This window comes from Eptatretus burgeri, chromosome 12 (assembly GCF_056783735.1).
Source record: "Eptatretus burgeri isolate ZD-2024b chromosome 12, Ebu_testis_v1, whole genome shotgun sequence".
In the NCBI taxonomy this organism is placed as follows: Eukaryota; Metazoa; Chordata; class Myxini; order Myxiniformes; family Myxinidae; genus Eptatretus; species Eptatretus burgeri.
In genome coordinates this window covers 73,777,959-73,804,361 of record NC_140972.1, presented here as the reverse complement: position 1 = coordinate 73,804,361, position 26,403 = coordinate 73,777,959, and the positions used below count along the sequence as shown (strand labels likewise).

General features: G+C 40.4%; 1 protein-coding gene across 5 annotated transcripts in view; it reads right to left on the bottom strand.

Annotated features, from left to right (window-relative positions):
• LOC147015913 (slit homolog 2 protein-like) overlaps nucleotides 1–26,403 on the bottom strand; it is a 628,660-nt gene that overhangs the window by 185,391 nt on the left and 416,866 nt on the right. For all 5 annotated transcript variants that reach the window (XM_085848522.1, XM_085848524.1, XM_085848523.1 and 2 more), the window contains 4 exons: nucleotides 25,233–25,304; nucleotides 17,897–18,040; nucleotides 13,760–13,923; nucleotides 11,865–11,888 (listed from right to left, as the gene is read on the bottom strand). In XM_085848522.1, coding sequence (XP_085704648.1) covers nucleotides 11,865–11,888; nucleotides 13,760–13,923; nucleotides 17,897–18,040; nucleotides 25,233–25,304 — 404 coding nt within the window. The remainder of the gene's footprint in view (nucleotides 1–11,864; nucleotides 11,889–13,759; nucleotides 13,924–17,896; nucleotides 18,041–25,232; nucleotides 25,305–26,403) is intronic.

Below are 26,403 nucleotides of genomic sequence, written 5' to 3'. Positions count from 1 at the left end.
ACCTGTATTCGTGAAAAATTAATTCCAATGTAATTCATGATCTCTAATAACTTGAATATTCACAATTTGAGACCCGGTGTCATTTTGAAAAACTATCAGCAATGTTCATGTCGATTGATGCGAGTCACACTGGAGTCTGATCGTCAAAGTGTTATATTGCATCAACAACATATTATTTAACATCGAGACGATTTGCAGAACTTGTGCGTTGATCATCTCCAGATTTTTGCGATCTGTAATTTTATTCACAAGTGTAACTGCAAATATTATCACGTGCTCACTTTGAACAAGAAAAAGAAACTTTATGACCTCAGATCTCACCACCAGCACAGTTATGTAACAACGGAGGATTTCAACCTGGTGGTAACTTTATCTTATGATTTACCGCTTACGGATGATGTCAGAGCAGTGTTGAAATGAGGACTGTTCTTCGTCCCAACTTCTGAAAGGATTGACAGATTCGAAATACGGAAGGATTTTGAAAAATTTGTCTGGCGGGTGTACCTTCTGCTCATTTCTCTTATGAGGACAAGAGAGACTCAATCCAAGACCCTTTTGAAGCATTGAAACTGATCCGTTCTACCTGGACACCTAACACATGGCAAGTTTCCTGTTGTTGATCTTTTTGTTTCAAAATGCAGAAATGATTTAAATAATATACTTAAATGTGATGTCCATGTTAAACACAACATCTCCAAGTGTGAACGTGACATCATCACATCTTTTCATAACATCAATGGGTACGTGATAAAACTGCCTCATAAAGGTGGTTTGTTGCTGTGTGGTGACGTGACCTGTATGAATAGGTAGCAATGCGCCAGCTATCAGATGCTGATTCTTATATACCTGTTGAATTAGATCGCACTTTGGAGCATCAACATGTTATTTCGAATATGGTGAAAGATTTCATCAAAAAGACTATCTGCCCTCCATTGCTGTGAATCTCATCCAGAATAATCCCCAGTGCGAGAATTTATACATGCTTCCCAAGATTCACAAACTTGATACACCAGGTTGTCCTTTCGTATCTACCTGCTATTGCCCCACTGAACTCATCAGCAAGTACCTCGATGGAATTTTGGTACCATTGGTCACTTAATTACCCACCTATGTGAAGGATATCTCCTATGCGATTCGTCTTTTCATTACTTTCAGTTTCAGGAAGGAGGAAACAGTCATTTCCTTTTTACCATGGACATCTCTTCTTTATATTCCAATATTCCAACAAATGAGGGATTGGAGGCTCTGCAATATTTTTTGGAGCACAATCCCTGTAACACTAGACATTGTGCCACTACATTATTAAGATTGGCTGAATTAGTCCTCAACCTATCCTCTTTTAGGTTTGAGGATCATTTTTATAAACAAAAAGGGGTATCCATGGAGATCAAAATGGGACCCTATTATGCATGTCTCTTTGTCGGTTATATTAAAGGAAAGATGATCAATATTTATAAAGGTCCCAAACCAATCCTCCTGTAAATGAAAATATAAATAAATGAAAAAAAAAAAGCATTAAAAAAAATACAGGTGAGAAAAACGCAATTGCTTGTCCAGGTGCTTGGATGCTGAGGGTTAAAAGTTAAAACATACTGTACATATTTCCTGTTACGTCTTGACATCATACGTTTCACTGTTTCAGGTGTTGCCGTGTGCATCAAAGCTTTCTAAATCATATATCCATGTACGGTATTAAATATGGTAACACACCTTTCTTTGATATCACAGTTCTGGATATCTACCCATTATTTTTTTTCCCGTGTCCACGATACGACCGGAATAATGGGTTTATTTAAAATTCCACTCCATGGGCAGGGAGCTGTTGTTTATCTCACATGATGATGACAATCAATGATCGGGTTTAATTGGGGAGTTCTGCAGGAAATAATTGAAGAAAAGAAAGAAATTTATTTAATTCACCGATGATTTGCACATGCTGAGGGATCCATTGACTGATTTGCACTCTGACTCCCTAGTATCTCTCCCTGGTTACTCCCTCCTCCAGTATGACAGACCTGAGCCTCGTCCTGGTGGAGGAGTTGCTCTCTTCATCAAAACTATTCCTCAGTCTCCATGGACTGCCCTCACTCCCCCACACCCCCAGAAATACCTCTGGCTACGGATTCACTTCCATTCCCACCTCATGTTTGTGTGAGTGTTGTACCATCCACCAAACAGTGATGACTCAATTTACACCCCACAATCCGAAAACATGGACCAACTTCTCTCCTCTCATCCCAACTCTCTCTTCCTCATATGTGGTGACTTTAATTGCTATCATGCCAGTTGGCTAGGTGTGGGTTCCTCTCTCACCTGTCATGGCTCTTCAGCAAAATACTTCTTCGACTCACTGGGACTGCCTCAATTGGTCAACTTCCCGACCCGGATCTCAACCAACAGTACTCCATCTCTTCTGGATCTGATTTTGACCAATTTCCCAGAAAACATCTGATGTTCTTCCTCTGCTCCAATTGGTTCATCTGACCACGTGCTTGTCAAAGTAAACATCTCTCTTGCTGTTATTAGGGAACCACATCAGCGCTGTCGAATCTGGCATTTCACTCAGGCTGACTGGCAGGGACTTCAAGCAACCATCAAAGTGTTGGACTGGTCTCCCATCGCTACTTTCTCCGACATCAACTCATCTTGGAAATTCTTTCAAAGAAACTTGCTCTCTCTCATGCAGAGATTTATTCCATCTCATCTTCAGTTGTCCTATCCTTCCTCCCACCCATGGTACACTGAAGCTTGTGGTGAGGCAGTTGTCCTGAAACAACTTGCCTTCGCCTCATGGAAGGCAAACCCAACTGAAGGCAATCTTAGTTCCTTCCACAAAGCTCAGAGCAAGTGTGTGCCTACCCTGACGAGAGCCAGGAAAAAATATCTTTCTAATCTCAATTCCAAACTCCCAAACCTGTCTCCCTCCTCAAAATACTGGTGGCATCTAGGTAGCATTGTTTCTGGAGTACGTTCCCCCTCCACTCCCTCCGTTACCTCAAATTGTCACACAGCTGACAATCCATGTGAAAAGGCTGAATGCCTAAACTCCGTGTTTGCTTCTAAATCTTGTGTCCGAAACCCATCGCTTTCTGTCCCCACCTTAGCCAGTCACACCCAGCTGATCCTGGACTCTGTGTTCTTTCCTTCTGACAAGGTGGAGAGCTTGCTGTCAAACCTTGACTCCGATTCTGCAACCAGTCCAGACAGCATCAGCCCACATGTCCGAATATAAAAACCTGCTCCTCTGCTCTCGCTCACCCTCTCATTGTTCTATTCACCATCTCATTTGCTTAAATCAGGAAACTGCCATCTGCTTGGAAATCAGCAAACATTACCACCCTGCAAAAAAAGGTGAAAAACAGATCCCTGCAACAACAGACCAATCAGCCTTCTCCCAATCATCAGCAAGGTTATGGAATCCATCATCGCTTCCGACATTAAATCCTTCCTCTTCTCCAACGGCTTCATTTCCAATCATCAATTTGGAATCAGACCAGGTCACGCTACCCTGGACTTGCTGCTCCTGCTTTCCCAACAATGGATAGAGGTCCTCAATGCCAGACATGAGATCAGAACCATCTCCCGAGACATATCGCGTGCTTTAGATATGGTCTGGCACCCAACCCTGCTCACCAAACTCTCTTCCTATGGTATCCAAGGCAATCTCCACTCATGGCTCACAGACTTCCTCTCCTGTCACAGTCAACGTGTGGCCCCAAATGGAGTTCTCTCATCCCCTCTTCCTGTCCTGGCTGGAGTTCCTCAAGTCATGTTCTGGGCCCAGTGCTATTTCTCGTTTTCATCAATGATCTCTCTGACTCTCTGGAAAATCCTCTTTATCTTTTTGCTGATGACTCCACCCTCTGTCGTACCATCTGTCATCCCTCAGATCAGCAAACAGCAGCTTCTTCACTCTCTGCAGATCTGGATAAAATCACCAGCTGGTTCAACACGTGGAACATGTCTTTTTTTCCAATCCTGACAAATCTCACACTCTCACTAAGTCTTTCCAGAAGGACCATCTGTAATCCCCTCCCCCCCCAATCTACTTTCTCAACAATCCTCTTGAAGAAGTCCTTTCATTCAAACTTTTGGGGACTCACGATCTGCCATGATCTTTCCTGGTAAAGCCACACCATATACATATACTGTATATATATATGTATATATATATATATATATGTACATACACACACACACAAATATATACATATGCTTGATAATATCTTCATGGTAAAGACGATTTGCTTAAGGTCTTAAGGTCGTGAGTTAAAGTCCCTGCCATACCAAAATAGCACAAGGTGAGTTGATTCAGCCTCTTTCTTCTGAAGTGAGAAAAATGAGTACCAACGAACTTCCTGAGAAAGTGAGCCCTCAAGTTTCCTGTGACTGAGTAGCGACTTGTCCAGGAATGTGCCCCTTAGCCAATGAAACAGTATCAGCAGCCATTTATGCCTGGTGGTACATGTGAAAATGACCATTCATCATCTAAGGCAGGGACAGACAGTCAGTTCACTTTTTGGGAGGAATCCATGCCATGCTGATGACATTCCACTCCAACACAGCCAGTGGTCCTCCACATTTATAGTATGACAATGGATTCTGGTGCTGCAAACCAAGATCTGATTTTGTCTGAGCATTATCCTTGGCCTTATGGTGAAGGTGCATGTGTACAAGTTTCACAAGGTTTGTTTTATTGTGTACTTTAGTCTTGGGGCCAAAGTACATGTCCTATGCTTTATGATGTTTGATTTTTAAAAATGATTTTGTATGAAAATACATCTCTCAATAGAGATGATGGCTTTGGAGCCAGGAACATGTATATGGATTGATTCCTTGTCACAGGGGATAGGCTAACAATCTTGCCAAAAAAGGTTTCTAAAACAATGGTTAATAGCTGACATTACATTATGTAGTGGTTGGTTATATGTTGCTTGCAGACTACAAATGAGGTGGTTTGCCCATTGATCATACATCCATGAAAATCTCTCCTCTCTCTCTACATATATATATATATATATATATATATATATATATATATATATATATATATATATATATATATATATATATATATATATATATATATATACTAGCAAAGGCACCCTCCCACCCCTTCCCCTCCGTCTTCCTCCCACCTCAACCCCCTACAGACTCCCACCCCTTCCCTCCCTCTCACCTCACCTCTTTCCCTCTCTCTTCCTCCCACCCCGCCTTCCCTCCGGACTCCCACACCACTCCTCCCCTCCATCCTCCACCATTTCCCTCCCTCTTCCACTCTTCTCCTCCCTTCTCCAACAAAGGAATTTTTGAATGGGTAGATTTGGAGAAGTTCACGAAGGTGGTCACCTTTTTTTCCTGCAAACTCTTCTTTCGCCCATGAGAGTTATTTCGTTAGATGAGCAGTAAAATTTCCTTTAAATCGATGTATAGGTTGTGTTTGTATTCTTTTTGGTTTTTGAATAATTATCGATTTGCACATTTGAGAGGTCATGTGACTCCTTTGTCGAATTTACTGATCATTGCAACGTCTTAATTAACAGTTATTTTTGACATCCGATACCATATTTGAAGATCGGATCTCATCATCTCATGTCAGTATTCGGCTTGAAATCCGAAAAAGTTGGCCTTTGGATCTCCCCTTGGAGATGGTGACAAGTGGCAACTCGTGTGTTTATAAGTTATGAATTGTGAGAAAATGACTTCAAAATCCCTAGTAAGGTGCATAGTGGTAAAAAATGTGATCCTATCAAGTTTCGTAACGCTTAACCTTGGGAGCGCAAAGGAGCAGCGTCACAAAGAAACAAACAAACAACCCATCATTCGCTTTTATAGACAAGATATATATTCCCAAAGAAAGCCCTTCAAACCCAATGAACACAACACATCATGAAACACCACGTGCACATGCACAACACTTCGCCTCTGGCCCGGATGGCTTCAGCAAGGCATACTCAAGTCTGTTTTAAACACACACACACACACACACACACACACACACACACACACACACACACACACACACACACACACACACACACACACACACACACACACACACACTGGAATAGATGGTAAATAAGGGCAACATAAATCATGGAATAACGTAGCATAAGCAAATGGATGCGAGTTTCAATTTCCACATTGAGTCAAATAACACATTATTACGTCCAATTTAATGAATGTAATGCGAATCAGTTTAAGTAGTATAATCCAACAATAAAGGTTGATTTGAATTGGTGGTATTCCATTTGGCAAGAACGGTGTACGTAAGAGGCGATTCATTTTACTGGATTAAAAATACCAGAACTTCAAACTATAAAGTCTCTTGCACCACTTTGCTCCATGAATTTTCAACACTGACATGAATAAATCCTCATGTAACATTGCCTTCACTTTACGGAATAATAAAATAAAAAACGATTAAAAACCATTTCAAATGACAGTTAAAAAGCATAAGTTCAGTTTGTTAAAATCTAAGAATGACCTTAGCCTTGTGGTGGGATACTGGACTGGCATCTGAAGGAAGTGGCATTCAAGATCTACAGTACCATATAAAACACAATGTGTGCTTATGCATTTGTTTGTGTGATGTTTGTCCTCCTTCAAAAGGATGCTTTAAGAAGGGTTTTAAAAGCCAATTTTTTAACACGACTGTGTGTTCACTATGGTCTATTTTTTCAGGATAAAAAAATACTCGAAAAACATTTTCCATTAAAGAGTAATTACATCTCTTCTTTTGGAAATGTAGACGGTGACTTGCAACTGGGCCTCAACGGCGGTGCACAGAAGCATTTAAAAAAATAACAATAATTACAAGGTGCAGGGAGGTAAAATTCTCTGCACGTGATGTGTAGTGTGCGCAGAGTAAAACGAGTGTTCATTTACACACGTGCAATGTCTAATAAATAAAGAAAACGTAAGCACACCTGACGCTAGGCCGAGGCTTCAGGCTTTGGCACACTCATGAGACTGTACACTCAAAATGAAAGGTCCCAGAAGATAAAGAAAATAGCGTAACATTTGTGCATGTAGTGTTTTTAAAATAACGCTTTTTTCTTGCGACAAAACATCGTATCTTCCAGTCTGAATATTTCGAAAAAAATAATTCCAACCCGCCTTTTTTAACGGTCTTTTATACTCGTTATTTTGAACTTCTGGAAACCAAATGGATCTCAGAACGATGACGTCACTATTGAATTACTGGTTTAAAATGAAAAACGCAGGTATCTCATTGACAACTTTTTTTTTTTTTACTTTAATCTGAGGTTTGTTGTGGAGAGGTTCCATGCATATCACATGGATGACAAGGGCAGTTACCATCAGTGTACTTTAACATGAATGATACAAACATTTCAAAGACAATGGACAAACATATTGCAAATGGGATTTGAACCAAGGTTCCCCACTTTATAATATGATCCAGTGGTTCAGATGGGAATGCTAAAGGCCAATCCAATTCTATTTTTCTGGAGGTAGTTATCAATCTGCCTGCCTCACTTGCAGGGTCGCCATGCGACACCAGTCCACACTCTTAATGCCTTCAGGGCAATTTGGGATGCAAACTGAAGATTCTCCTCCATATGAAAAGGCCGTGGAGCCTAAAATGCACATCGTTGAATAGAAAAACAAAGATAAAATCACAATGAACCCCGAGGAAAAATTAGGGAAAACTATTTTGTTTAAAAAAGAGCAGAATGCTTTGATTAAAATAACAATGCATCAAATTTAATCGGAATTTTCTAACTTCATTAGGATTGGTGGCAAGTTAGAATTGTTTGTCAAAACAGAGTCCTGTGATTATTGTCAACAAGGTAATAAACATCAACATAATGCAGATTAGAAAATTCTCAATCATTTATCAAAATTCAAACTGGTCAATGATATCCAAAATCCAAACTGATAAAAACAATGAGTTTTTATCCTGATAAAAGAAACATCTAAATAAAATGAAAACAAGGAATAAGTATGGTGATTCCTCATTTTGGAGAAGTTAATACGGAATAAGCATTATCTGAATAAGGCAGCATTCCAAATGAAGTTTGTAATAATTCCACTTTAAGTGACTAAGTTTCAGATAGGTATTACAAAATGTATTGAATCACTCAACTGGAACGGCTTTGCAAAAGCAGGAAGCAATAATGTAAATATGGGCATGCTTTAGCATTTGTCATGATGGACCATCAACAAGATTTTTTTTTTATAAGAAAAAGTTCACATTGGTAACGGCATGTCCAAAATTGGCAATATATATATGTGAGATAGATAAAATCCACCAAAGTAATTCAAGATTTTGTCATGGTGAAAGTTCTTCCAGCGAGTAAAGAGTTGATGAAATCAGACCGAACACCAAATGTTAGTTTCAAGAACCATGACGGAACCAAAGGATGAAGCATCATCTGATCAAACGTGCAACATTAAGGAAACATAGGGATTGGCATTAGAAAGGAAGATAAGAAGAAGGAAGGCAGGAAGAAACACGGCCGTCCCTGGTGCTTGAAGGAACCATGTTGTTTTCGCGTTCGGAGCAAGCACATGGTTAGATCAAGCACAAGGGAAAGCCGCGCAGCAGGAACGGTCCTGCGGTGCGCAACGAGGCAGCAGTGGGAGTGTGCTTCCATTACTGGTTTGGATATCAGCAGTCCAGAGAAGAAGGGATACAGGTGAGCAGGGATTCCCTCCAAGCAGGAGGAGGTGGGCAGTGCAAGAGGAAAAAAGTGAGGTTAATCTCTGTGGGAAGTTGAAGAGTTAGTGGGTGGCATGCTACTTTCTTTAGATTAGCTTGAAAGTGTAACAGCAAAGTGTATGAGTAAGAGTTCTTTGATGCTTGGTCATATAATTGTCTACTTTCCTAAACCAGTATTGACAGATAGCAATGGTCTGTTGCCAAAATGAGTAGAATTAGTGCAATAGGTTCAACTTGTAATTTACAACTCCATCCAGACATGAACAACTCGATCTTACTTTGCCTTTTTCTCTCAGCCTGAACTAACAAAACATACTTAATGCACAATACACAAGGGAGTGATTGGTGACTGACAGCACTGTGAAGAAAGGGGGAATCTGGAGCAGTGACAAGCCTTTGATACATTTATGGACAATAAACGAGGCTGACCAACTGCACCCAGCAACCACCTCTCAGAATAACATTTATAGTATATGAGAAGGTCATGCGAGGTGGCAGGTCATATGGTAGAGGTAAGTGAACTGCAAATGCATAGAGTAGAGCATGAGTATTTCAGAAAGTGAGTAGTATTTCAAAGCCAGAAGGGGGTGGGGGGGTTCCATTTAACCAGCAGGGGTTAATGTTATGAGTGGAGTTGAGTTGAAAGCAGAATTAAAGTTGGAGATGGAGTTAAATAGGTGCAAGATGCTCATAAGGTCCCATCTCATCTTGTGCATCTCATGTTATCCTCAATCCCTATCCACAATGTTTTCGACCCCCATTAACCCTATAGACCACCTAACCTAACCAAATACTCTTATTTGCAGGTTACCGTTTCCTCCCCTCCCCTCTCTCCTCTTTTCCTGTTCATTCATTCCCTTGCTTATTGTGTCCACCAGTTGTACCACTCTCAGTTCGTTGCCTTTTTACTCTCTGTCACCATACTCTTCCATGGCCTGCACTTTGTGTATGTATAAAATAAACTAGAACGGCAATCAGTTGAGCACATGCCTTTGCCAGACTGAACAGTTTATGTTTTGTATCCCAATGATAGGCTTGATCTGGATCTGGACCTTAACCAAAATCGAATCGGCTTCTTCTCGTCACCTCATCAACTCATCCACCAAGTTTTGTCATAACTCATCCACAACTTTTTGAAATATCATGCCATACATTCGTTGGTTTTTAGTCCTGTCACTCAATGGTGAAGAATCATTTAAAAATTCTCGGATCTGGATCTGGATCTTCACCAAAATCTAATTTTTTTCGTCCTTGTCACATATCCAACCTCTTCACCAAATTTCCTCCAAATGCGTCCACGTTTTGAGATATCCTATTCACAGACAAACGAACACCCAGACAGACAAACAAGCAAACAAACAAACAGACATACAGGGTGAAAACATAACCTCTGTCCACCTTCGGTGGCAGAGGTAACTAGAGAGTTCATAGAACACATTACCTCCAGCTGTCTTGAGAAACAATGACATGGACGGAGTCTATGAGTCACAAATTTGATTGGTCGTGATGACGGACAATTCCATAACATTTTGTCGAAGTACTGCTAAACGGATGGGATTTGAAATTCTCAGAAGGGAGATTTGTGTTCTCCAGTGTTTAAGTATATAATTCAATTGAAATAAGATGAGGATTTTAAATATCGAAGAAAAAAGATTCCATAAGTTTACTGTCATTGATGCTACCATATTTAACACGTTACACTAGTTTTTCATGCCTGTTTTATGTCTTTTATGACATCCTTAAAAACAGTAAGTTTCTTGTTTGGAATGATTTTCAATTTTGGTTGACTGCCAAGCAGGCAGACAGACTAAAATATTATCTATCTATCTATCTATCTATCTCTCTCTCTCTCTCTCTCTCTCTCTCTCTCTCTCTCTCTCTCTCTCTCTCTCTCTCTCTCTCTCTCTCTCTCTCTCTCTCTCTCTCTCTTTCTCTCTGTCTCTCTGTCTCTCTCTCTCTCTCTCTCTCTCTCTCTCTCTCTCTCTCTCTCTCTCTCTCTCCCTTTCTCTCTCTCTCTCTCTCTCTCTCTCTCTCTCTCTCTCTCTGTCTCTCTCTCTCTCTCTCTCTCTCTCTCTCTGCATTCACAATCAGGACAAATTCAGAGCAAAAGTACTACTAAACTCCAGGATTGTTTTCCAATTCATGTTCCGATCCATGTTTAAAATATAACAATCAATTTAAATGAAGTAGTTCCTCAATCATAAAATGATGTTTGTAGACAGAAAGACAGACAGACACACACAAGAAGTGACCAAATTGCTTAACCCCACTTTTCGATTTGTGTGGGTGGGGTAAAAAGAGGGGTCAATACAGACAGATGACATCTGATAATTATTTTCATTTTAAAAATTATTATTTTGCATATTATTAAAATTATTACTAGTAATTAAGTAAAGGCCTGAAAATATTCAACAAAAATAAGTCTGACAGACAAAGGAAGACAAGCTGGAGTGAAGTCAATGGCACATCATCGCAAATCCCCACGTTCCCCACCTAAAGCAAAGTTGAAGGATGTCAAAATGTTCCACCAGGAATGACCCAATATAAAATGCTGAGTTAAAAAAAAGTTTCTATTTTGACCCCTGTGACATGAATCGGTGGTCAAATACAAAAAAAACAAACAGAAGTCGTTATTTATTTCATGCATCTCCCAATGTTTATTTCATATACAAAGTTTCATTAAAAGAGGTATAAAAATGTACCTGTAATTGCATTTTTGGGGGTATTTGACCTTTTGACCCCACCCCGGTGCCCCAGTGGGCATGGCCAAAATGATACTACACTCAGACCTTCTTGCCAAGTGATGATCATAACGACTAAGTTTGGCGAATTTTTGCCCAATCGTTCATGAGGAGATAGCGTGACGGACGGACAGACAGACAGACAGGAGCCGATTATAATATCCCCCTGTTTTTTTTCTGTTTTTTAAAGTGTGGCAATAACAAAGTCAACATTAAACTTAAAGGTGCTTTAAGCTGTGCACACTAAGATAAATATAGTTAAGGGCAACCATGGAGTTGGGAAAATAAATGAAACTGAACTTACATGGGAATATACTTTCAAAGGTAAAAAGTTCATGAAGAGCGCACAGCCACACTACGATATGACATTTTGTATGGTCACATAAAATTTTTTCACTGTACTCATGCAGAGTAAGAGAAATATAGTGTTCACCTACCTGGAAGAGAGTACTGTTCTTTTGCTGTTGGATGGGAAAACATAAAAGAGGTAAAGAGTCAAAGAAGATGCACATGGCCTTGTACGCTAGATAAGGATATGATGTTCTAAAATGGACATTTTCAACTGCATTCACTGCTTTAAAGAAGAGCAATAAATTCATTCTGATAAGTGTAATAATAAAGCATTTTGATTTTCAGTGCCATGACCCCAAATGGTGTTTCACTGTGGGAAACTGCTGAATCTGCCAAGAAAGAGATCATTGAAGCATATCCTCAGATGGGCTGAGAAGGGAAAGAAATTACATGATTTGCACTTATATTTGGTAGTCCATAGTGCGTCGGCTCGTGTGCAGCGAAAACTCATTGGTCATAAACCCATGGGAAAGTGAAAGTTCTGCAGCGGTATACGAAAGATATATAAACTGCCTGTCTTTTCAGCATACAAGAGCCCTCATTCAATTTCCTTGAACTAAGGACACCAGTGAAGTTTCTATGAATAAAACGTTTCCTCTCCCTATGAACTTGCAAAGGCAGGGCAAGTCAGAATGAAAATTATAATATAAATGAGGCTGGCAGGATTTTACATGACGGGCAGGAGAGCCTAAAGGTATACGCACTCACTTCTGAGTTGTCTAGCCTAGGTTCGAATCCCGACCCAGCTATAATCTGCCACCCTGGTGTCTCGTAGGCAGGGTGAGGCATCAATGTGTGCGCCGTCCATCGAAGAACGTTAAGCCAGAGGAACCCTCTGCCAGCACCAGGGACGTTGGTAAATGTTAAAGATTCCACCGTGTTTTTCAAGAAGAGTAGGAGAGTTATCACTGGACCATCTGAAGAAATTACAAATTCCTGTCCTGATTGCTGCGGAAGCAACGGCAAAATATGAAGCGGAACCCTTGCAAACAAAGTGCTTCGGCAGCACATAAGCTCAGTCAAGTGCATGCTACATTGATGACGATGATGACATGATTTTCTGCAGACAATCGAAAAGTATATTTCTTAAGCACCAGATAAAATAAGCACAACAGCCTACTGTAAAATTAAAAGGTAATTCGCACTGACATCTTTGGCCATGTCCTCTGAGAACTTCCCTCAATATTTAAGGATCCTGGCTTCAAATACCCAAAACTGTGATGATCCATTGTCTACTGATGTTGTAATTCATGCAAAAGTCTTCTCATGTTGTGTTACATGTGATTTATGTTCCATCTCCACCAAGAGTCTTCGACACCATCAGGTCGGGGAAGTTATCCAATCTGATTCCGCATTACCATGTCTCCATCAACACAGCCTCAAGGAGCTGTTGTCATTATATACCATGACGATTACTAGAGGCAATGTGGTCAACCCAACAGGGAATATCTTTTTATCCTATGAAGGAAATTTGGAATCGTAGCATGGCACTGGCCAAAAGGCCTACATTTTTGGATGGGGGTATTTCAAATCCAAAGTTCTATAAAGATTGCCAACTCGATCTCACCTCTAAAGTATACAAAATGCTCCAAGATGCCATGCCCCCTGCTGGCATTGAAACATATGCAACAGTTTTAATTGGATATGATTTGGTGAGGAAGAATTCCAGTAGCAGACACTTGAGAGGTGAACGCACAAACAAGGGAACCACTCTGCAGCCTTGGAGTATCGTTAATTCATTAATCGTAATTAGAACGCTCTCCTTGAGGTGTACTTAATTAATTCATCACAATTAAAACCTCCCAATTTTTCTGACAGTACAGGTTTCATCGAGAATGAAGATACAAATAAATAAATGAGATGGTTGCCTGTATGATGGCACTTATGACAAATGACACAAAGAGGTATTTAGTACGACACACCCCAAAAAAATAACATCAAACAAAATAAAAATGCCTCCTCATTCTCCTGCAAGTCCCACCAGAGCAGCGGAACTTCTTGCTCTTGATTTGGCCGATGCGCTTGTTGGCGAGGCGACGTGGGCTTGCGCAGCGTGCGCCACTCGTCTCGATTGGATTTGCGTGAAGAAACTCCGCCAGCCACTTGAGGTTACAGTCGCAGATGAAGGCGTTCTGCGCCAGATGCCTGAATGGCACAAGATTGTCAGTGAAAGAATGGGAAAATAATCCGTCTTGAGAACATGTGGGAGGGGTCAGAGTTTGTTGGGGGAGAAATGGGTGAGAGATGGAGAGGGGTATGTTGGAGGAAAATGGATCTGCATTTTATAATCAGCAACCCAACAATAATTCATAATTAATCTGACCTCATAATATAAGGGAATTCAGATGTGGGAGGGCGTTTTGTGACCCACCATACATGTACTTTATCTATACAACGCATTTTTCATTTTACTTATTAAATATGAACTATACCTATCCTTCATCCAACCCCCCCCCCCACCCCCTCTTTCCCCTGAATCTTACAATGTCAACATCCATTGAGCTATCCCATTAAACCTCGAGACAGGGCACACAGTGGAATACTGTTTTGAAAAATACAATGGAATCTTTAATATCCAAACCCCAAATGCAGACAAGACAGCTGACTCCAAATCACCTGCCAAAGGTTGGTATGCTCCGAGATTCAGCCCCTAATGCCAATACTACGACTGTGGAATTTGTCAATGTCATTCGACCCACGGGGGAGCAATTCCTTTATTACTTTCAAGTGTATGTAGAACATAGTGCACACACACACACACACACACACACACACACACACACACACACACACACACACACACACACACACACACACACACACACACACACACACACCGATATTAGAAAGTTTGTTGAATTTAGTTGGCACGACTTGGGAGAGGCTTTCGCTCTGCCATGGGCTGACCATAGCCACAGATTATGATCACCGTGGCTCATGAAAGACCAGAATAACAGAGGGCAATGGATCAACTTACAACATGGAGAAAGCCTGCCGATGGTGAGCAAGAAGCAAACCCACAGATACAGCTTCTTGACATGAGATTCCAATAACATGGAGGGCCTTACGTGGCAGGGCCTCAAGTGGGGCAAGATGGGAAGGAGAAACACCAGTGCAGAGGAAGGAGCCATATTCTATGACACAATGGATGAAGGCTTTGTACAACAGTGGAAGCTTCGGGTGACAGAGGAAGGTCTCAGCCCTGTTAAAAATTCCAAGGTGGTGGCTGGCTTTGGGTGCCAACTTGGAGATGTAATATACTCAGGATAGGTTATAGCTTGTCGTGAGGACCAGTAGCTCCAGAGATTGTACCTCCGCCCAGAAGATAACATAAACAAATTGGAGGGTTTACCTGCCACTCCTTACTGAGGGACAAGGTGAGAATATGGAATTTTCTTGTACTAAAAGACATGTTTCACATGAATGAACAGTTGCTGATTTTCTCCAGATCAGCAGAGAGGGATGTTGTTGCTGCATGCCTGGCAAATGTGTGTATCAGTATCCTGCACAGAGAGGAGTAATCACAAAAGTGACACAATGGATTTTCCAGTGACAAAGACAAGGATGTCTTTGATGTTCAACACTGACGGCATTGTCAACTTGTATCTGCTCGATAGACAAAGCTCAAGGCCTCAATCAGGAAAGCAAGGAGCCGAGGTTTGCCTATTGAGCAACCATGCTAGTTAGGGGTGCCTTCAGTTTTGAATATGGATCTTCCCAACCACAACTAGTTATTTGTGAATACATTTTCCATGCACATCCAAGAACAGGATTGGTTACATTACAAGACATTGAGGTACACTCCCCCGATAGGTCCAGTTTTGGATTGATTTCCATCCAAAACAACCCAATGCTTTTGAGTACAGAGGAAATGTGATAGCCAGGGGTGTAGTCCAGCCGGAGTGCACCGGAACGGCGCTCCGGCACCTCAATCTATCCAAGGTAGAGCTTGGCTCCGCAACAGTTTTCAGAAAAACTCCCACTTTCACGGTCGGTCGAGTTATGGTGCTTTCATCGGTATTCATGGCCAAATATTTGGGGTCTAAGCTTGTCCTGAAGAGTGGATATGTCGATACGTTTGACACTTCGTCTCGGGAGTGATATAACAATGCAGGTTTATAGGCAACACAGACCCATATGAATTGACCAATCCACCATGGTCCAGAAGCAAAACACGAACTTTCAACCATTTTATATCCAGATTTAGTGAATTATCTTAAATTTACAAAAAGTATTTGATGACAGCTTGTAGCAAACCCAGGCTAGACACGTCAGAGGTGAGTGTACGTACTTCTTGGCCTCCCTGTCATCCCTCACCACGTGGTACTAAATAAAAACAAAAATTATCTTTATTTTAATACATAGTTGATTGGAGAGAAGACTAACTTATCTGACTTTAAAAAAAAAAAAATGGAATTCTGAATTGTGAGATCAAGTGGGTGAGTGTTTTTTAAATCATGGTAAAATGTCTCTTTCATTTATCACTCATTTTGGGGACTCAAATGGTATAGTGTCATGTTAAAACCTGATGTGACATAGATTTGGTAATGACGACATGGTTGACGTTTTTAGAGTTCCAGTACCTCAAAATTTGGCACAACACCACTGGTGATCCATCCATCCATCCATTGGCACCATACTCTGTACAGAGCGTTGGAGCCGCCTAAGCAGTCTCCTTGACTATTGGACACAATCCTGGACGGGTCGCCACTCTGACACAGGATACCAGCAAGCTGGTACTAATTTTGCTGACCTTGGAAGGATGACAGGCAGAGTCAACCCAACCTGGTACGAATTCAACAGCCGAGTGGGATTTGAACTCAGGATCCTAGGATCCCAAGCCCACCACCCTAACCATTAAGCCAACAGCATGCATATACCACTGGTGATAGCCATCCTTGAATTGACCTCTAGAGACCATTATTTGGAACTTTTGCTTGGAAATCAAACAATGGAACAATGGGCAATGTTGACAGTTTGGAAATCGGGATGGGGGTGCCAGACAGAATCAAATGCATGGGAGATAGCCCTAACCTTTTGTTTCAAATTGAGGGAATCCATTCATTTCTGACATAGTAAAAGCGGCATGTCCAAGGCAAACGGACATAGAACAGAATGGAATGACTTGAGCAGAAGCCAAAACGAAGGTTAGAGATCAGAAAGTTAGAGAAAAGATGAGTCTTGATGGTTGCTGCAATTTGTGATCACTTTGAATATGTTGGGAAGAAGGCTGACTGGTCTATAGTAATTGACAGTGTCAGTAAGCCTGATGTTGGCTTTGTGGTTGGGATGGCTGGCTTGGGATCCTAGGGTTCTGAGTTTAAGCCTCGTTGGCTGCTGAATTAACACCAGGTGGGGTTGACTCAGCCTGCCATCTTTCTGAGGTTGGTGAAATGAGTACCGGTGTACTGGTAGAGGGAACAGCATCAGCAGCACACCCGAGCTCCAAGAAATGATAGCTACCCCGGCAGCCAAACTGCCTTACCCAAGAACAGAACAGAACAGACAGTGTTGGTTTTGGCAACATTGTTATGAACTGGCAGGTGAGGTAATATTGGTGATTTTCTATGATGCAGGCAGGCTTCAGAAAATGACCTGGAAAAGAGCAGAGAAAGAGGAGTAGACAAGACAGATGAACAATTTTTGAGTATTTGAGTACTGATGCCATTGGTCCAGTCTTGGTGGAGGAGTCAAGAGAGGTTATAAATTTATCTAGTCTTAGCAGGAGGGAAGTTCACCTGCATGACCAGATAACTCAATAATGAGCATGCAATGAACCAAACGATCCTACCATCCTTCACTTTACGACACCCTGCCAGCCATCCAGCTCACCATAATGATTTTCCCACAAAGGAACAACGAGGCTTGATATCAAATGAGCTTCAAAGATTGGACAGGATCAAGTAAAGTGAAGCTGATATGCAATAAGCAGGAAAACGTTAAAAGCAGGATGAAATTCGGCCCAAATCTTGCCTGTACTTTTTCCTATTAACCTAATCTATACCAATTTACTTACTTGTAAATGTTACACACAATGATGAAGCAAAATGAACAAAGAATTATGAAAATAATCCACAAGGTCCAAATTCTAATTTCATGTCACCATTGTAGAACCTACAGGGTCTGGATGGCATGGAGTGGAGTGAAGGTTCCCTTTGCCATCGTTTGAATCTTGTTGTCATAAAGAGACAAGAGGCTGAGGCTCTGTAGATCCCGAAATGCATCGACGCGGATGCAGTTGATTTGGTTCGCATTCAAGAGCCTGAAAAGCGACCAGAAGAAAACATTAATTGAAAAAAAAATCTCTGAGATTTGGAGAGGATTGGAGCATATCAACAACAGAAGGTCAGTCAAGATCGTTAATACTTTGGGTTCAAGAACTCGAGCAATACGTGTGGTGTGAAACATTGCTCCGACATGGCACTTTCGGTGAGTGATTATTGGTGTTTTCATTCTATCAGCATCCCTATTGCAAAATAAAAACAATGATAAGTAGAGTGAGCAATTTCGATGATGCAGTTAATAATCATTATATATATATATATATATATATATATATATATATATATATATATATATATATATATATATATATATATATATATATATATGGAAGTTTATAAATATATCAAAGCACTTTCTAACCCACTGACTCACTCACAGATATAAATGTTCAGAAATTTCTAGGTGGGATAGAAAGTTTAAACTTTGCATGCTGATGTCGCTCGAAGCCAATATCCCAGAACATTAAAAATATATATTTTTTATTTTTTTAAACAAAACTGTGGGAAAATGTCCGAAAATGAATATATACAGAAACTAGAACTGCACTCGGTAGAGAGCATACCTCCACCAGGCTGAATAGTTTATGTTTTGTATCCCACCGATAGGCCAGATCTGGATGCGGATCTGAACAAAAATCAAATGGGCTTGTTCTTGTCAACAACCCGACTCATCCACCGAGTTTTGTCATAACTCATCCACAATTTTTTGAAATATCATGCTATACATCGTTTTTTCCCCCGTCTCTCAATTAAAAATGAATAAATATGACGTCATTGCCACAATTAAAAAATTCTCATTTCCTGATCCAGATTCAGATCTTCACCAAAATTGAATAAATTTGTCCACATTATACACCCAAGTTGTCAACCAAGTTTATCCAAATCCATCCATAACTTTTTGAGATATCCTGATCACAGACAAACAGAAAAAGGTGAAAACATAACCTCCGTCTACCTTTGGTGATGGAGATAATTAAGGTTGGTCGCTGCAGACTCTCTCTGCTCATGACACAAGGCAGTGGGGCTTACACTCAAACTGGTTGCTGTAGGCATCACTAACATGTGCCTCTTCCACCTCTTATATTACAACCTTGATTTAGGTAATAATGAGGCAATTGATTAGGTGAGAGCTGATTGGTTATTCACTCCAATTACATGTGAGAGATGTGATTTGATTTTGTAATTTATATGTCGATTGCTATTGACATTTCATGTGTTACATGCTTGGGAGCCACAGTGGTACACGTTTCTGTCTTTGCTGTTGCTGATGACTCCCAAGCAAGTGATGAAACCGATCTGACCACTGAGGAGCTTCGAGCATTGGGATGCTCATGTATGTGCTCCTTATAAATGCCTGCAGCTGCAGAGGAACCAAGGTAGAGTTTGAAACACAAAGGTGCTTCCCTTGTGTAGCTTTTTTGGTTGCTTTATGCAGCTTTCTTTGGTTGGAAGAGAATAGTGGTTAATTCATAGAAATCCTCGACACCTGGGGTAATTGATTCGTTGAGAGCCGATTGGTTGTTCTCCAATTATGGGTGAGAGACGTGATATATATATATATATATATATATATATATATATATATATATATATATATATATATATATATATATATATATATATATGTATGTATATGTATACAGGGAGTTGTCGACTTACGACCGCGATCGGTTCCGACCGACTAGTCGTTAGTCGATTTGGTCGTAAGTTGGCCAACCTTTATTTATAGTGTTTTGGCCTATGCAAAAATTACCGTATGGATATTATACTGTATAATGATATAATAATCATCTGTAAATCATATTTTGTTTACCTTTTCTTTGTTCAAGTCAAACACTGGACTACTACAGTGCAATAGGTTTAATATTTGCAAAAACATACAAAAATACAAAACATGTTATTGGTCACTCGTGCTTGGCTGTGGATCGTCGATGTTATCGTCGATGTTATCGTCGATGTTATCAGCTGGGGCAGCGCTCGGGGTAGCCGGAGGAGTTGTTTTTTTCGTAAACATGGTGAGCTTTGTCTGAATTGTTTGTTTCTTTTTCTCCTCGTAAATTTCACGATACGGCCGAAAAACATTGTGTGCCATCCGTTCAATCCTTGCAAAGCGTTCACTATTTGGGTCCATTTTCTCAAAATGTGAAAGTACTTTATATAATAAAGATAAACCTGATAATATCTGAGTGGTGAATTTCGTTTCTGGCTCCTCCTCCTCTTCTTTCGCCGCTTCTTCTCCTCTTTCTTCTTCCAATTTGATTAGCTCTTCATTTGTAAGTTCTCCGGATTCTTTGTCAAGCAATTCCTTGACATCTTCCACGTCACACTCCAAAGAAAGGTCTTTTGCCAGTTTTAGTATTTTTTCCCGAACTTTTTCAAGTTCATGTTCACTGTAAAATCCAGCAAAAGTATTAACATAGCACTTAACACACTTTTTCCAAATCCTATTCATGCACTTCTCCGTTACAGCCTCCCATGCGATAGCGATATTCTTGATACACACATAAATGTTGTATTGTTTCCAAAAGTCTCGCAACGATAGTTCTGGGTCGGCATCTATCACGGCTATGGCTTGGGCGAAGGTAGTTCGGAGATAGTTCGCCTTGAATGCAGCAATCGAACCTTGGTCCATAGGTTGGATAAGTGGAGTCGTGTTTGGTGGTAAAAAAACCACTTTCACATCGGGGTGGAGATCAGCTCGATGAGGTGGATGTCCAGGCGCATTATCTAGTATCAATAAAATCTTGAAAGGAATTCCTCTCTCCAAACAATATTCACGAACTTGAGGAAGAAAACAATTCAGGAACCAGTCTTCAAAGAGTGCCTGCGTCATCCATGCTTTGGCGTTAGAACGAAAGTCGACGGGCAGTAGCCAATACTTGCTACAAATTCTTGACTGTAGTCTTCTCCGACACGCTCTTTCAAAGTCTGAAAAAGACTTCTAGCCTTCGTCTGCACAGTAAAAAGGCTTAAATTAAAGGTGTCCGTTTTGGATCTGATCTTCCATCCAAACATGCAGCAATTTCTCAATTTCGTGGATGGGCCCGGTTCGTTGCGTTGTTATAATTGTTGATCGCATGGGTGCAGAATCTTTCACAGCCTCACAAATCCTTTCTTTTTCTTTCAAAATCGTCGACACAGTAGAGTGTGATAACTTAAGATCACGTGTGATCGCATTCACTCTCTTTCCTCCTTCATACTGTTTGATCACCTGCATTTTCGTGGCGAAATCAATGTAATGGCTTTTCTTTCCTTCTTGGCAGGTTGAGGAGTAGAAGATAATTTCGTCTTGGTAGAGATCTTGAGACCACGCTAACACGCTAGCAATGGCGGGCGCTGGGGCGGAAACTGAGCAGTCTGAGTGAGCGGAGACGCATAGCAATCTGGTCATAAAGTCGTAAAGTGGTCGTAAAGTCGACGACTACACATATATATATATATATATATATATATATATATATATATATATAATATATAAATAATATATATATCCATCCATCCATTAGGACCATACTCTGTGCAGAGCGTTGGTGCCGCCGAAGCAGTCTCCTTGGCTATTGGGAACAATCCTGGACGGGTCGCCACTCCGACACAGTATACCAGCATGCTGGCACTCATTTTGCCGACCTCGGAAGGATGACAGGCAGAGTCAACCCCACCTGGTGTTAATTCAACAGCTGAGCGGGATTTGAACTCAGGACCCTAGGATCCCAAGCCCACTACCCTAACCATTAAGCCAACACCAGGCATAATATATATATATATATATATATATATATATATATATATATATATATATATATATATATATATATATATATATATATATATATATATATATATATATATATATAGAACGGGTGTGCTCTTGCTTTTTTGCTCAAATTAGCAGTCGATCTATTTATGTTTTTTGGTTGGAAGCGCTTTCTTCTTCAATATATATATATATATATATATATGTATATATATATATATATATATATATATATATATATATATATATATATATATATATATATATATATATATATATATATATATTAAGGAAGAAGAAAGCGCTTCTAACCAAAAGAAAGAACAATAGATCGACTGCTAATTTGAGCAAAAAAGCAAGAGCAGACCCGTTCTTTTGTACTTTAATGTAGAACAAAGTTGGAGTTGCTGTTTAATGTAGAACAACCCTGGAGACATCGCAATGTTTAATCGCCCGTGAAATAAACATTGCAGATAACTGCCACATTGCCTGCTCATCTGCTTGCGCGTGACGTGGTACATCCTTCGCGGTCCACTCAAATGTTATAACTATATTTTAAAACGTCTGTTTTACACCAGATTTGCTTTGATTCCCTGTAGAGCACATCACAAAAACTCAAAAAAATAAAGACACAGATCTGGCGGATGCAATGGATGAGCAGTCCTTCTGGGGGATGGTGCGCGAGGTCTTGCAGTGAATGCATTAAATCATTTAGCTCAATGAAGCTGGTTAGTTTTGGCACATTCCTAAATTTTTTGTCCACTCAATATAATTCTCCAAAGAGGAGAAAAAGATAAGTTTAATGCTTTGGAAATTTCACATTTTCTTTTGTACACGAGGAGAAGGGGGGAACATGGCCTTGCTTGCTGAATGTAAATAGGTATACAGACTTAGTTTTAATACTCGTTATTTCTTTAAATTATCATATTTCACTCCAAATTTTGACACTTATTTAGTCCAGATGATATCCGATCCTCAAAACCAAAATAATATTTCGATGATATACTTTAAGTAGTACATGAGAGTAGATCGAGGAAAATTGTATCATACTGTATAATGCATGAAATCGCTCCAAGGTCCTAATTTGAAATGATGAACAGGCATTCTTAATATGAGTGAAGAAAGTGAAAAAAAACTTTATCATGAAGAAATCGTTAGAGCCTGTTCCAAGTCAAGGCATGGTTGAGCAGACCAAAAAAACATGCCAGCTTCAGACCCCAACGAGGTTACCTAGAGTACGCCTTTAGACCCCATTGAGAGCGGTGACTGAAGATGCACCTAATAAAGGATATAATTAAATAAGGCCATTAATTATTTTCAAAGGGGGTGTTTGAATTAACCCAAACACCCAATTTTCAGTCATCCACTTCTTTGGAGCTTTCTTCGTATGCATGCAAAGTTTCAGGCTGCTAGGTATTATAGTTTTGGAGTTAAGGAGGAAAAACACTGACACACACACACACACACACACACACACACACACACACACACACACACACACACACACACACACACACACACACACACACTTATTAGTATAGAAGATAGATTATAATGGAAGTCCGTTTTGGATCATGACCTTGTTGGAAAACGAGTCTTCTTCCAATTGAACGATTTACTCAAGAAACTGCATGGTGCTGCAGTATCTGCTTGTTCTCTTTTGTTGGTGCCTCATTGATTTTAACATGTTTCCCAACGCCAAAAGCTGAGATACAACACCAGACAGTCACAGGGCTACCCAGTGTTTAACAGTCGACTGTAAGCACTGTGCCACAATGTTCTCCAGGTCTTCGGCATACGAACTCTTGTCTCTTCTCTCAAGAAAGTTAAAACTTCGATTTATCAGACCAGAATACCGGATTCCATTGTTCAGTTGCCAAATCTTGGTGTTGCCTTGAAAATTTCAGTCTTTTCACCATATTCTTTGGTCTCAGCAGTGGTTTATTTGCTGCGATTCTACCATGGAGACCTACTGCAATCAGCCTTGATACACAGTGCTGGAGAAGATGTTAATGTCCAGGTTTTCATTTGTAAGCTGTTGACTTGATTTCATTCTATCACATAAGCTGAGTATCTTCAATTGCTTGTCTTGCCTTGGGAAGGTTCTTCTGGGTCTTCCTGGCCTTTTATTGTGGGGAAGAGGGGTGGGAGGGAGGGAATACCTGGCGCTATCTGGCTATGTGCAGACCTTTTGCTGGTGGTTGTTTCGGGATATTTTGGACATTGAAAAGTAATTAAGTTATTGGCCTCATGGTGGTTACCTTTTGCCTGTGGGCCAGCATCAGCACTAACCCACATCCCAAATATACACTTTATAACAGCCTTTGGTGCCCCCAAAACAGACATCAAGTCCAACGTGTGGAAGCTTAAAACCTTTCCCAGATTCTGAATTACCTACACCCAAAATTTGGGTCCTCTAGGTGATATGGTATGGCTGTGAAAGAATAACGTACAAACATAACAAGTTCAAATGAGCTAAGATCCTCATCCTCTAAATGATGTAGTCATAAAAACAAATATGACGTCATTGTGATGTATCAGGTTTGCGATAAATTATCTGTGCGAATGCCCGGCTTGATTCCCGCAAACAAAATTCAAACAGCTTGCCTAGTTTCGGAGATAATGGTATAGGCGATTTCCATTAGCAGCGATATTATGACGTCAACTTTTTTTTCTCGGAAGAATTTCCAAAATTGAAGATAGTTACTGCCTGCGCGTGGGCTTTCTGCATATACATGGCAAGTTTCACGAAGATCCGATGAAAACTCTGGGTTGTGAAACAAAAAATGTCCAAAAATAGGAATGACGTCATAAAAATTGATATGACGTCATAGTGATGTATCATATGTGCGGTAATTCATCTCTGCGAATGCCCTGTTCGATTCCCGCGAACAGAATTAAAAAAGCTTGCCTAGTTTCGGAGATAATTTTTTAGGCGATTTCGATTAGCAGAGATATTTTGACGTCATAATTTTTTTTTCTCGGAGGAATTTTCAAAATCGGAGATGGTTAGTGTCTGCGCAGGGTATTTTTACATATACATGCCAAGTTTCAGGAAGTTTCGATGAAAACTGTAGGCTGTGAAACAAAAAAGTCCACAAGAAGAAGATGAAGAACAACAAAGTCAGTAAGACTTAGAGATCCTCCACGAGGATCTCAAAACAAACACCCAAATAAACACTTGAAAATATGTATATAGATATATACATGAGCATGTATGTATGTTTGCATGCATGGATACGTTCTGCATGAAAACCATTGGTTTAAAAATTGTGACAATTGCTTGCACATATGTTTATGGAATAAAAATAGGAATTTTATGCTGAAATAAGAAACGTTGGTAAAGTCAATCACATGCTAGTACAGATATAATGGAATGAAGGGGGTGGGAGGAGGGGGTGGTGTTAGGTACTCACAACAGCTGAAGCGAATATAATCCATCAAAAAGTCCTTTAGGAAGCTCCGTGATTTTATTTCCGTAAAGGACGCTGTGGGTTCATCAAGGTGAAAAGCAGGTTTGTGCATTTTGGCAAATAAAGGAATGGAAGAAAAATGTTTTAATAAGTCAGCATTCATCATACAGATATCTTAATCATCAGACTGCTTATTGTACAGCATTCTGTCATCTACATATCACATAGGAAAGAGTACAAATCTGAAATATCCCCTCACATATGCCATTTCTAATCGTCACTCACTTCTCTTTCCTCTTACCTTGTCCGAACAACTTTATTCGTTTGTTCCTTTTCTTTCATACTCCCGTATCTTTTCTTCACCACCACATCTCCCATCCCCCTATTCTTAGCAATCCATTTTAATAAATTCCCCCCTTCCACCATACATTATATGTAGATGGCCCATGTACAGGTATAATTCAGAGAAAAATAAAAACATGAAGAGCCCAAAATTTATCGATACGATAGTACACCGAGCGGATCAGGACATAACAGGACAAATGGAACAGGAGGGGAGATTGGGGGGTTGGGGGGGTGGGGACATCAGTTGAAGGACAAGATAGAGGGAAACTTGGACAAACAATGGGTGTGGGGAGGAATGGAAGGCAGGAAAGGGCATTTGGGGTGGACAAGGTGGATACAGAAGGAAACTCTCAGAAAGGAAAAACTGGAAATTTGGAAGGAGGAGGGATTGGAGTGGGGTGCAGTTTGGGGAGGGGGGGTTAAGGAGGGTAGAAAAGATAATGGTATCGGATTGGGGATGATCTGATATTGTGGTGAACAGCTGTCTTGAAAACTTGGAGGGAAGAATGAGATTGAAGAGAATGTGGAAGTTGGTTCCACAGGTGGGAAAAAAGAGGAACAAATTAATGAGTGGAGGTGAGAAGTGATCCTGGATTTAGTTAGTTTCACCAGATGGGGGTTGATGGTGGATCGTATGCACCCTGCAGAAACCTGGGGGGGGGGGACAATATACGGTAAGAGAAAAAGGTGCAAGACCAGAAAGGAGGCAGTAGAAGATAGAGAGACCACTGACCTGTCTGTGATGGAAAAGTGATGGGCCCATCAACTCAGCCTCAGTGTGAGAGTTTCCAATGATCTTGAAAGCCTTGGTTTCTATGGCGTCAACCTG